Source organism: Solea senegalensis, linkage group LG12 (assembly GCF_019176455.1).
Source record: "Solea senegalensis isolate Sse05_10M linkage group LG12, IFAPA_SoseM_1, whole genome shotgun sequence".
NCBI classification, from domain to species: domain Eukaryota; kingdom Metazoa; phylum Chordata; class Actinopteri; order Pleuronectiformes; family Soleidae; genus Solea; species Solea senegalensis.
This window is the reverse complement of record NC_058032.1, coordinates 12,432,021-12,444,914: the sequence shown is the minus strand read 5'-3', so window position 1 is coordinate 12,444,914 and position 12,894 is coordinate 12,432,021. Positions and strand designations below refer to the sequence as shown.

The window sequence follows — 12,894 nt, the reverse complement described above, 5'->3', positions numbered from 1 at the left end:
TGTCATTTTTCTGAAAGGACTTGCTGCACCATTTTTTTGGCTACAACCAAAAACAAATCATAATGCATCACATATCAGCAAAGATGAGAGGATATAGACGAATTATCATCACATGACTGCAGAGAAAACACCAGTCCTCCATCTGCTTTAGTGGTAAAAGGGCTTCAAGTGTGCTAATGGTTTTTATTTGGCAAAAACACGGAGGTGGAAGTCATCGGGAAGAGACATGTCCCCCATTAACATGTAAATCCAGTGATGAAAGGTTCTTAAATGTGAGGTGACAGGTCATTTGTTGTTCTATGAAGCATGAGGATGAAAGAAACCTCTCAGTTTAACAGATGAGGTTGTTTTTAATTAATAATGTCTCATAGTGAGAGTCTGTTTGTTTGCATGGCTGTGCTACAGTTTATGACTCAACGTCACTCAGGCTCACCGTGCAGAAGATGACTGCTGCCATTGGCCTGTTACACTCCTCCCGACAGTCTCCCTGTACTGTCACTTTTGCAATCCATATGCGCTGACCGGTCGATCTATAGTGATAAACAAACAAAGAGTCACCGCCCACATGTGGTTCCCTTCATTTCTGTGGAGCTTTTTTGGCATCTTTCAGCTCATTGTTTTGATTTTCAGCCTGCAAAGTTTACTGTTTTGGTTAACTCTCACTACACCACAGCAGAATGTTTTCAGAGAAAAGAAGCTGCAACAATAACAACAGTTACAGCACAAAATGGCAGATATAGCAGCTGCTGAGCAGTTAACTGGTAGAGGACATGCATTTCCCTCAGGAGTTTGTGGGGACCAGAGGAAAAAAAAAGGACTTTGGGAGGACATGAAAATAACACGATGCTGATACTCCCTATGAGCTCAGTAAGTAGCCTAAATAGACAGTGATAGACAGTCAACTTTGCTGCCTCAGCTTAAAAGATGAAAATATTTCAGTGTTGCAGTTGGTTTCTGCTGCCCCCAAGTGGACAAACGCCAATGACTGCAGACAACAAGGACATGCTTAGTATATCTGCTATATCTCAAAGTGAAAATGTTTGAAACAGAGACATTTTGACACCCATGATAATTGTCTTTGGTTAGAGATTCTGCCTGAGATTCATCCACCTGTGTGTGTGTGTGTGTGTGTGTGTGACAGATAATCATTTGTTTGTTTGTTTATACACATGTTATATTTCTATTTCTCATTCTTTGGCTTTTTTTTTTTCCATAAGGGTGACCAGGGCCAAGCTGGACCTGCAGGTCCTCCCGGTCCTCCGGGCCCTCCTGGCCCCCGAGGCCCCCCTGGGAACACAGGCAAGGACGGACCCCGTGGCCCTTCTGGGGAGCCGGTAAGAGCTTTTCCTCAGGCATCAAACAATACACCCCCTCAGTGTCACTGAAAACACCTCAGTCATCAGTGGCTGTGTCACTCCAAATGTGTTGACCTGGTAAGATTCAACCACAGGGTGTGATTTTATCTCATATTATGTTTCTCAGAGCATTCATGTTTATACACACATATCAAATGGGAAAATAATCTATGCAGTAAATTGCATTGAACCCATTTTCTCATTCTTCCGGGTTTGCCAGTGAGCTGTGGCTTACCTAAAAACTCCCAGAATAGCAACTCTGCTCCTGGCCTCATCTGTTTTGTGTAAGACAGTGGCCACAAAGTTCTCCAACACGCCCCTCATTCTCCCACCCTCCTACCACCACTGTGTCGCAGTGCACCCCTGAAACAGATATGGCGCTGTGGTGAGTTCGTCGGCAGCATGCCAACCTCACCAAACAATAGTTGTGCTTCTTGCCTGAGGCAGTTTGTGTTTCTCAAAAATTTAATTTGCTTCCCAGAGGTTAGTTCATATGCAATGGCAGCATAAATCTGTGGTCATAAGATGGACGAGAAGGAAGTAGACTGTGAAGGTATTTTGTGTTTATCCAAGTGAAGGAATGAAAGCTCAGTTGCCCTCAACTGGCACAAAACGGCAAAGACATTCGAGTGAAAAATGTTGGTTTCACTGTGGTCGATCTGAGAGTGAGAAAGTCAGCACAGCAGTGAAAATCACTAAAAACAGACGGGTCAAAAAGAGTGGCTTGTCATGTAACCAAGACAATTTCATATGTACTCTCAAAGTCGATTAAAAGCATTGCAAAACCCAAAGACAGCCAAACAAGTGAGTGCGGTGCTAAGAGCTGCTCCATGTTGTGGACAGATGTCTGAATGTTTGAAAGGCTGAGTGGGAGAAAGTGAGCAAGCCTGCCAGCATGGGTGTCCATGAACCCTTGTCATTTATGTCTGTGAAGTGGAAAGAAGTAAAGCAACAGCAGCTACAGTTTCACTCGGATGTGTAGCTATGTGAAACTGTTGTAAGTGGAAATGTGCATCTGAAAAAAGAATGTGGGATAAGAACAGTACTCATTGGAGATGATTCCTCATTTGGGATGTTAATAGTGCTGTCAAACATCAATTATAGTTGCTCTACTCGGCTGAAATCTGAGTGAAGAAATATGATTCACATGATGTTGATACTCGTCAGTTCCTTCAGTGAACACTTTCTCAATTTAAGATTTTTTTTCCCATCAATAATCACACGTTTGCATAATTATGCTCTGAATTGATATAAGGCTCGTCTGTGGAGTGGACATTCTTCATCTTACACTGACATCTAGTGGCCACAGTGGTGTTTACCTTTTGGTGGAAAGTAAGATGCGACTAAAACCATGTTTCTGCTCTGTCCTCCTCAGGGTTTTCCAGGACGTGATGGTATTGAGGTGAGTGTAGTTAAAACATCAAGTCATTTACATTTAAAATCGATCCCAAGCTGTTTATTTATTTTTTTTTTTACTCTCTGAATATTATTCTAAGTCTTTGATGGTGATATGTATTCAGCTGGATAATCACGATAACCAAATATATTGTTGTCTCTCAGGGAGCACAAGGATTGCCTGGGAAGCCGGTAAGATGATTTGTGATAACATTTTCTCATCAACCTTCTTGTCAAACTAAAACAAAAAAGGTGTCTGAGTTTGACTTTTTGATATTTATGAACTGACAGGGAGAAGATGGTGAGCCAGGTTACCCAGGGCCACAGGGTCCCCCCGGTACAAAGGTACAGAGGGTCTTGACTCATTTGCCATTATGTCTCAAACTCAGATTTTTAAATATTGTCTCTGACCTTGAATATTTATTGTGTGTTGATAAAGGGTGAGCCAGGTACAGCAGAAAAGGGAGCCAGAGGTATGGATGGACTCCCAGGATTAAAGGTTAGATATTCACTACTTTTTAATTATATTTCTTGAAAGTAATAAATATAGAATATAAAACTGCATTTTTGCATCACACAGGGTGACAAAGGGGAGGTAGGAGAGCAAGGACCACAGGGACACATGGTACGTGTATTACCCACTTACCTCTCTTCATTGTCTATTGACCACATGTATTAGAAATGTTCAAACACAGTTAAATCATTTTTTTCTCTCTCCTTCTCCAGGGTTATCCTGGTGAAAAAGGCACAGCGGGTTCCTCAGACATCATTGACTTCAATGGGAAACTGCTAGATGCTTTCCAGGTGAGTAATATCAAAGTGTCAGCGGGACCAGATTAATAGTGTATGCCTCAGGAGTTCATTACTGTATCTCATGTTAGGGATCTGATTTGCTTGTTCGTTTTCCCTTTCAACGAACTTCATAACTCAACATGATATCATTTCTTCCTGACAGGCCATCAACACCATCAGCGTTTCGGTAATCTGTTGTTTCTGCACGCTTTTGGTGGTGTGATCAGTAACTAATGCATATGATAATAATAATGATGATAATAATCCTTAGACCCTCACTGAGTTGCTTATGCGCACAACATGTGTATCTGCTCCTCATCCCACCTGCTTCAACCTGTGGATCTATGCGTTATTTTGTAGACTTCACATGTATTGGATATCATTCTCAAGGCCACATCTGAAGAGCATAACTGAATGTGCTTCGTTTCCTCGTCCACCATACTCTCTCGTGTATTCAATTGGGACAAAATGTACAGCCCTAGCAAATACGGTACAGCTGTTCTATTCTATCAGATAACGTGTAGCCCAAAGACGCATGCTTAATCATGCAGAAAAGTCAACAGGCTGTATTGCATTGTTCTGGAGTGTGTTTTCATGCTATGGGTCCAGTGAGCCTCATGGAAAATACATGGCTGTGAGTCACTGTAGGACAGCATGGTGTAGTTTGTCCATATATTTGTGCAGCTCCACATCACTCAGATGTTGCACAAGGGAAACGCTTTGGAAAGCACTGGATGGACAGGAACCCCCCTCACAGTTGCCACAGTTCACACGCGTCTCTTCATACACAAGACCCTTTGATTCCACCATGTACAGTGCTACATGCTAACAGATGGCTATCTCTGCAGTGGAGTGTGTATTTGATTAAAAACCACTTTGGGCCAGGTCTCCTTGGACCTGATTGAAAAACGGGCTCCTGCATGCAACACTGTACACAGCAGTGTGAGATAGTTACAAAAGAGTCAGTGAAAACACAAAACCTGATATTTTATCAGAAGCCGTTTGCCACTGTGAATCATTTGACGTCAAATGATATGCACACACTATATGCACTATATGTGTAGCTCGGTGAAAGTCTAATGGCCACCCAGCTTCTATCATGAGCCTTTGTTTGTGTGAAAAGCTGGATTTGTTTAATCTGTGGTGATATTGATGATTTAAAACCACGCTGAAACTGGTTGTTTGTTACTTTTATTCATTTGACAGCTTTAGTATAATTATTTACTTGAGTAGTCTTGACTTTCCAATGATGGAATATCCTGGATCAAGTCGTTTCTTGTAAATATGTTTTGATTTCTGCGGCTTTAATGGAGAACCAAGAAGAGAGAGAGAGAGAGAGAGAGAATCATCATGCACACCCCGGGTAGACAACATAGTTTCCCTATTTATTAGTTCAAGATGGCTTTCAGACGTTCACAGGGAAGAGTGTAGCATTATGGATGTGTGGGGATAAAGAAATGTGATTTAAGAGCATGGGAGACACTTTGTTATTTTTCAACCAGAGTCATGTTCTCTAACACATCCTGCATCAACAGAATGGAAAATGATGCCATGCAATTGTGTAGCACGGACAACATCTAGCACTATTTACAATCTCACTAAGATAAAATTGCTTCAAGTTGGTTGCCATCAGAAAACCGACAAACAAAACAAAAGACGTCATGAGCTTTGTTTACTGTCAGACCTGCACTGTGAAATCCATCAATCTTGTATTGTGTTGTGTTGGCACCAGTTCAGGCCTTATGGTGAAAGCCTGTGAGTCTCTGTAAACAGTCACATGCTGTATATACAATGTGAGGGTCCTGAAAATGACAGACAGAGTTAAAGTGGCTTTAATCTGTACTTTGCAGTAACAATGAATCAGTACTTCAGATTCAGGTCAGGTTTTTGTTTTCCAACCCACATATTTACCATTTGATCTCAGTCTTATAGCTTTCATCAGCTGACAAAAGAGTCAACATTTTTCAAAACAAAAAGCTACCTGGCCAGCACCACATGACACACATTTAGAGGGATGCTGGTGAACATAGCAGCATCAATTAAAGGTGATGACATGGCAATGCTGTGTTTCTATTGCATCCTACTGGCCAAAATATACCATTGCAGGTATTAGGATAGTTGCTGTAGATTTTAATTCCATGTAAGAAGAGACATATTGCAAAGTTGTTCATTCCGCTCCTCTGTCTGCCTTTCTCCAGGGCCCACCTGGACCACCTGGAGTCCCAGGCCCTCCAGGGGAAAAGGTAAGGAACTCTGAACCTCCTACCAGTTCTACTTTCATTAGCTCATAGTATTGTTTTATACAGTAAGACTGTATCACCAAGTCTGTCTTCTTCCAGGGTGAGCTCGGTTTACCTGGTCCAGCAGGAGTTGATGGGGATAAGGTATGACTGCGAGCAGAAATGACACCACAGTCTGATTAAATGCCATATTTCAGCATTTTATGTTGATTTGATTTGAGAACTATGTACCACCTTTTACTTATCCTCTCTATTCTAAACATGAGATTCACTCTTATAGGTGATGTATGTAAACTACAGTGACCTTTAGTGTTTTCTGCAATTATGATTCAAAACATTGATTGCGTCAGCAGCAAGCAGCAATTGAAAATGAAATCTGTGTCCGCTATAAAGCAGCAACAGAGTCACAGCAGCAGATAAATATCACACGATGAGAGGAGATGACTAGGCAACAATAACAAGCTGTGAAAACAATTAGAATAAGAGTTTTATTGGTTAAATATTCACCAGTAAGTGCATAAGAGAGAGAGCGTTAACTAACATGAGCTAAAGTTCACATTTTGCTCCTCCGACCTGGAGAAAATGATCCATCCTGATACTGGTCTTCAACTTCCTCTCGTTGCCGTTTTTGAGAGGGGTACTGAGGCTTTTAATGTTCTCCTTAAAATTCTCCAAGCTACATAATTGGGTGGTTGGCGGTAGGTGGCGAAATAAACCAAAACTCAAAACCAAACCATAAACCGTGTTTGCCCACAAAGGCAATTGTATTTTGTGAATGTGCTGGCTGCACCTTTTATCAGTGAAATCAGAATTTCAGTTGAATATGTTTCCTTAATCTCTGGTGACACATTATGGTCATGTAATTTCTTAATATTATTCATGTCTAACATGTAGCCCCTTTCATTCTTCACCTCCAGGGTCCTAAAGGTGATCTTGGTGAGACAGGATCACCTGGTGAGAGAGGGGAGAAGGGAGAGATGGGGCTTTCTGGGCCTTCTGTAAGTTTTGCTAGCAAACAAGTTTTTTTCCATATACAAACAGAAAAGTTACAACTGTAAGATCATCTTGCTTTTTTGGGGTCAGGGTATTGATGGACAGAAAGGAGAAAAAGGCGACTGCAGACTGGATGACAACCTGGTCAGTGAAAGACATGAACACACACACACACACACACACAGTCATCAACTTAAATGACAATGTCGCTGATGAGTGAATACACAGCTTTAAAATATTGTGGTTAAAGTGGTGGACAGTCATACTGTATGTCCTTTAACTAGTTAAATAATCTCTGCTCATGACACTTCTGTTTGACTCCTATAATTCCAATGGTTCTCAGGTTCAGATGATTTCACAACCAGGACCACCTGGTCCACCAGGACCACCAGGAGTTCCTGGGTCACCTGGATCCATGGTGAGTGCCAACAGTATCTGAATCTTAAGTTTACGAGTTGTTTGATGTCATCATCATGTACTCACAGCATAAAATGCGTTGCAGGGGCTTCATGGGATGCCTGGTCCTAAGGTAAGCCTAAGTTGCTTCTTGAAGTGATGCACTGTATTGTTTTTTCTGCTCCTAGCAAAAGAGAAATTCATGTGATTGGAAACCAGAGTATTATTGACCAATTACTGCCTTCTTCTGGTTAGCTGTCAAAGCACATCACACAAGAAGCTTTGAGATACTGTACGAATATGCTGAAAACCATTATACATGCTTTTGTCTTGTCTAATTCAGACTGTAGCAGCCCTAAATGAAAAAACTCTTGAGTGTCTACAGTATGTAGACTCAAGTCTCCCTCAAAAATGACTCTAAATGCTGTAGAACATATGCCAGGCCTGTATGTGGCACTATAACTGCTATAGAAACACACCAAAAGAAACGAAGACACACAAACACTCGAAGAAACTGAGCATAAAGCATGTAAAAAAAAAAAAAATTAAATAAAGATTTATTCAAATAACTATAACTACAATGTATACAATCACAGAGACAGTATGAACCAAAACGATGAGTTTTTGACCAAACTATCTCCAAACACAAGAAAAGGAAGATGCATATTGCATCTTCTGTCAGGGATTAAATATGAGTAAAGATATGAATGAAAATCATTGTTGTTATTATTACAATTATTGTAATTAACTACAGGTCCTTACATGTGGTGCAGTCTGTGCGGTGACGTCTATGACGTGTTGTCTGGTATTCATTGTCTTTGTGTTCTGATGCAGGGTGAGCCTGGATTTGGGATAAAGGGAGAGAAGGGGGAAGCTGGTACACATGGACTCAGGGTAAGTGACACTGGTCCTTTATTACCATTCTGTAATAAAACACGAGATATCCAGACATGATACAGTGATGATAAATGTACCTAACAACAGGGACTAGATGGCCAGCAGGGTCTAACTGGATCTCCAGGTTTAGTGGGACTTCCAGGAGCCAAGGGAGAAAAAGTAAGAACACGATCATCTCCATAAATGTGTTAACCACATCTTTTTGTCATTGTTGTCTTGTAAAAATGACATGTGTTAACTTGTGTTTGCAGGGCAGACCAGGGGAGCCTGGACTAGATGTGAGTTTTCTCAACGACAAGATCATTCTCATTTAATTCATTTTATTTGTCATTTTTTACATGAACTTTATGACCCTGCATCCCATATTAATTATAAACCACCTTCTCACTCATTTGTGATTATACATCCAGGGTTTCCCAGGTCTGATGGGAGAGAAAGGCGACCGAGGAGAGAGAGGAGAGAAGGTTGGCACACATCTACCATGTCCTCAATATGTAAAATCTGTAAAGGGACACTGACAGCATAGCAAATAAAAGAGTGATAAATAAGGCTAAACAAGACAAAAACGAAAAATAAGTAAGTAAAATGAGTAACTAAAAATAGTTGTAAATAACTAACTAACTGTCTTCTACCCAATTCCCAGGGTGACAGGGGAGCAGTGGGAAAGAGAGGTCTTAAGGGCCAGAAGGGAGAGCAGGGTCCTCCAGGTTTGGACCAGCCTTGCCCTGTGGTACGTCACACACACACATCTTCACCTGCTGGACAACTGCAACTCATTTACTCATTAGCACTTTGTCTGTCTCTTTAATATTTCCTTGCTTTTTTCCCTCTCTGCACTTTTCTTATCATGTTTCAATGCTGTCTTCTGACGCTCTTCCTCAATGATGTGAATGTGTGACTGGCTATTGCTGACAGGGTTGTGACAAAACTAAAGGTCTGTCTGTGGAGGCAGAGCTTTCTTCCCTTCCGGCTCCTCCTCCTCCTCCTCCTCTTCCTCCTTCTGGCCCTGAGGCCCCCTGTCCAGTGGTATAGTATCTCTACCTCCTTTCTCCTTTCTGATCATTGTTTGTGCATCTACTACTGCTCTTTTTGCTTTTCTTCCTGCATTTCTGTCTCTCAAACACAATAAGGTGATAAACAATGTAGTTTTGAGAGGTTTGTCTGACCCATTTTGCATAATTTTGTAAAATATTAGCAGTCTTCTAATAAGGGGATGCACAGTTAAGGTATTACTTCAGGTCTCACTGATATTTAAGCCTGCAGATCTACATGTTTTTCACATTATTTTCCTTTTTGCAGGGACAAGATGGTCTGCCAATACCAGGTTGCTGGCATAAGGTGAGTGTTTACATTTTTAACAAGCAAATTGTGAACAAATGTTGCAATTATTATTATTAAAGGGATAGTGTGGGATATTTTAAGTGGGGATGTATAAGGTACCTAAACAAAGTCAGTTTTATTGTAGGAGATGCGAACAGGGAAAAGAGAGAAAAGTGTTTAAGACGGCCCAACTGAAAACAAAACAGTGGTTTACAATATTGAGGGCTGTCTAATTTTGACGTATAGTAAAAAGGTACTCAAGCTATTAAAATCAATCACTCAATAAATTGATTGATAGAGGGAATGAAGGATTTTCTGGAAGGTGCATGATAGCAGCGTCCTTAATGTATTACCACAAACTCAGAAGACAAACTCAGATTAGCACATTATTACCATATTGTTACTGTACTGTAATGTACAGTTTTCTACAGCTGTTCATTTGTTCAAAACAAAACAATGCATAAATAATGTTGGGCAGTGCACTGAACACTGTCTATGTGCAATGACTATGCATGAGTAACTCCGATTTTGAAAAACCTGAACTAACACTTTAAGAGACAGAAGTGAACTTGTATCGGATGATACACAGAGATTATTTCACATGGATTTAACTCATTGCTTGGCTCTGATTTGACACAGGGACATTTTGTAAGTATATTTCCATGTGTGAGCTCCGTAATTGTGAGGCACACCAAAGCTTGTCTAATCCATGCTGAATGTGTCAAAGATGGTTTATGTTTGAATTTTGCACTAATAAACACTCCCTGCTATTCTTCTTTTGCAGTGATGACTAACCAGTGGCATCGAATCTGTACATATTGATCTGATATATATTGCAACTGAATACTACAACAAACAGCAGCCCCACTCCCTTTGCCCCCCTTTTTATAAAAACTTTTATATAATATATTGAGAATTTTTTTAACAAGGACATTTTTGATTCTACAGTATTATGAAAACTCAAAAAAAAAAAAAAAATAGAGACTCAGAATTGTTGTGGATGCGCCCCCCGCTTTTGAAGACAACAAACTGAACTGGCAGTGGGACTCTTATTTTGAAGGACAGTCCAGGTGACAGCATTGGCATGAAGAGTGCCTTACTAACAAAGTTTGACTCGCTGCCTGAGGGTAATCATGAAGGCTGTTTGGAATGATGGTGTGCACACTCACTCTGTCTTGTGGATGGATGGACAGATCTCTGGCAGAAGTGTGGGACAGTACTTTTTCTTCTCCCCTCTGTATTTTTCTGAAAGGAGGACATGGCGAAGCAGAAGCTCAAACGCAAGCGTCTCTCTCAACCCTGAAGGGGTGTGGGGCCTGTTGGGGAAAGGACACATTGACAGGCAGAGAGTGGGAGGGGCAAATTGGCCTAAATGAAGCAGAAGAGCCAAGTCATTCTTCTGTGTTATACTGAACACTCACATCCTGTTACGGAAACTCTCCAGGAGGGGGCAACAGAGAACACTGTGATTCCACATTCACTTGGGGAGAGAAGACACACACATTGAATGATAATGTTGTGCATTAGCTTGGTCAATGATGTCACGGGCACATAAGGAAGGATTTACTGCACAGATATGGTTGATCTCTCATGTGGCTCTTTTGTGAAGGTTTTCACTATTTACATGCATAATCCTAACAAGGCAAAGCGCTGTTTAGCATCTTGAAAACGTGTATGTCGTGAGTCCCCGAAAAAGAAAGATGAAGTGACAGCAGCTTCTTTCTCATTTGCAGTCAGCAGTCCTTATCAGTCTTTCCATTTGAACAAGCCACTCAGAGGACCTTTTTTGTGGCTCACACTTACGGCAGTGGTGACTTGTGTGTTATTTTGTTCCACACTGTTATATTCTTATCTGATTTTGTCAACCTACATTTTTTGCATTCCTGTGAATTGGCATGCTTGCAGAATATATACTGTAGATAGTGAAAACTTCAAGGCTGGATTTGAAGGAACCATTCACAGTATTTGTGTTAAATCAGTGTTTCAACCAGGGAGCCAATCAGCTCCAACTTTAGATTGTTTCTGTTTTAGACGGCTTTAGAACAATTATTGTTTATCGTATAATTTTCTTAATATTTTCCAGCGTGACTGAACGTTAACTTTTAATCACAGATGAAGACATGTTTAATTACTCTCGTCTGTTTTCACATTGTAAGTTCTTGCTGCTGACTTAAATGCGTGTTTTTGTTTGAACCAATATTAGTCATTTGGACTGAAGGACTAACAGAAAGAAGTATGACATTTGAAACAACAACTATTTGTTTTTTTTCTGTGGTAATTATTCCTTTTAATTCTGCAGTACACCTCCGTTTATAAAACATTTTTATTCTTATACAGATTTATTCTTTCTAAATCCCTTTTTTCAGGTTGAATAATTTCTTGGGGCTTAAATGCTTAAAAAAACCTTTAACAAAATAAACTCTACTGTTCACACATTATGCAAACAGTTCAGCAGAATCAGACCCATGAATAATTTCATGTTAATGTATGTAGAATCATTATTTCACTCTGTTGACAAGTGAAGAAATTAAATTTACTTCAGCGGGAATCTTTATTTTCTTAATGATCATCTATATGATCCTACATTGATATTGGTTGCACTTTTTGGTCACGTTAGCATGAAGGACTGATGATTTGTCAGAAGGAAAACAAAGTAAAACTGGAATAATTTACCTATTGCAATTTGGTGCATTTGTTCAAAGGGTCATGTAAAAGTAAAATCTATAGGAAACATGATACATTGGCTAATTTTGTCATTTGAATGTAAACTGGCTCAGCTCCTGTTCATTTTCAAGTCTAAAATGATACATGATAACTTTACTAATGCTATGTAGTTGTCATTTGACAAAACAAGTCCCAGTTGGATAAACTTTGGTGTAAGAACCTGCTCCTTTTTTTTGTTTAACTTGAGTATGGTTTCGTAAGAAAGATCACTTCATTATATGCAGTTAATCCCATTGAACCTCTACAATACTATGTTTATAAAGCTGGATTCTCGAAGAGTTTTCTATGAAACAAAAAAGAATAAATGAGTTGCATATCATTGAGCTATGACAGAATAGCTGACAAACTTTATTTGTGAACCATGGCGAGTGCGATGTTAGTTTGTTTATTGTTGGGGTTTTGTATTGTTCTTGAAAGAAGAATGGTTTAACCGCGAATCGCACAAGGCTTGGCATTATTTTACAGGAAGCTGATGGTTCTCTGTCACCTTTCTTCTTTTCACAGGTCCTATCAGAAGTGGTTTTAAAGTGTAACAAAGTCAATAAATGGCAAAGTATCTGAATCCAGCTTGGCGTTTTGGAATAACATAGATAACAGTATTAGCTTGACTTTGTGAGAATGTTTTTCAGTTGTGTTTTTGGTTGTAAAAGAATTAAGCTATTTTTGTAATTAATGTCAAAATATGTATAACTTGAAATCTGGTTAACTAAACATGTAGCTCGAAATAAACTCTGGTTTCATGGTTTCTTGTCCATTAAATCATATGTAATCGTGTACAATTA

General features: G+C 39.9%; 1 protein-coding gene across 8 annotated transcripts in view; it reads left to right on the top strand.

Moving 5' to 3' along the window:
- Positions 1-12,894, top strand: part of col23a1a (collagen type XXIII alpha 1 chain a) — a 116,424-nt gene extending 103,530 nt beyond the window's left edge. For 3 of the 8 annotated variants that reach the window (XM_044040307.1, XM_044040303.1, XM_044040305.1), the window contains 23 exons: positions 1,218-1,334; positions 2,731-2,757; positions 2,916-2,942; positions 3,042-3,095; positions 3,190-3,249; positions 3,331-3,375; positions 3,477-3,554; positions 3,706-3,729; positions 5,741-5,785; positions 5,882-5,926; positions 6,700-6,780; positions 6,866-6,919; positions 7,119-7,193; positions 7,278-7,304; positions 8,006-8,065; positions 8,156-8,227; positions 8,320-8,346; positions 8,479-8,532; positions 8,712-8,798; positions 8,984-9,094; positions 9,368-9,406; positions 10,028-10,036; positions 10,641-12,894. In XM_044040307.1, the coding sequence (XP_043896242.1) occupies positions 1,218-1,334; positions 2,731-2,757; positions 2,916-2,942; positions 3,042-3,095; positions 3,190-3,249; positions 3,331-3,375; positions 3,477-3,554; positions 3,706-3,729; positions 5,741-5,785; positions 5,882-5,926; positions 6,700-6,780; positions 6,866-6,919; positions 7,119-7,193; positions 7,278-7,304; positions 8,006-8,065; positions 8,156-8,227; positions 8,320-8,346; positions 8,479-8,532; positions 8,712-8,798; positions 8,984-9,094; positions 9,368-9,406; positions 10,028-10,036; positions 10,641-10,691 (1,269 nt within the window). In that variant the 3' untranslated portion in view covers positions 10,692-12,894. Of the gene's footprint in view, positions 1-1,217; positions 1,335-2,730; positions 2,758-2,915; positions 2,943-3,041; positions 3,096-3,189; positions 3,250-3,330; positions 3,376-3,476; positions 3,555-3,705; positions 3,730-5,740; positions 5,786-5,881; positions 5,927-6,699; positions 6,781-6,865; positions 6,920-7,118; positions 7,194-7,277; positions 7,305-8,005; positions 8,066-8,155; positions 8,228-8,319; positions 8,347-8,478; positions 8,533-8,711; positions 8,799-8,983; positions 9,095-9,367; positions 9,407-10,027; positions 10,037-10,172 lie in introns of all 8 variants that reach the window. The other 5 variants (XM_044040304.1, XM_044040308.1, XM_044040306.1 and 2 more) reach the window with 5 other exon arrangements.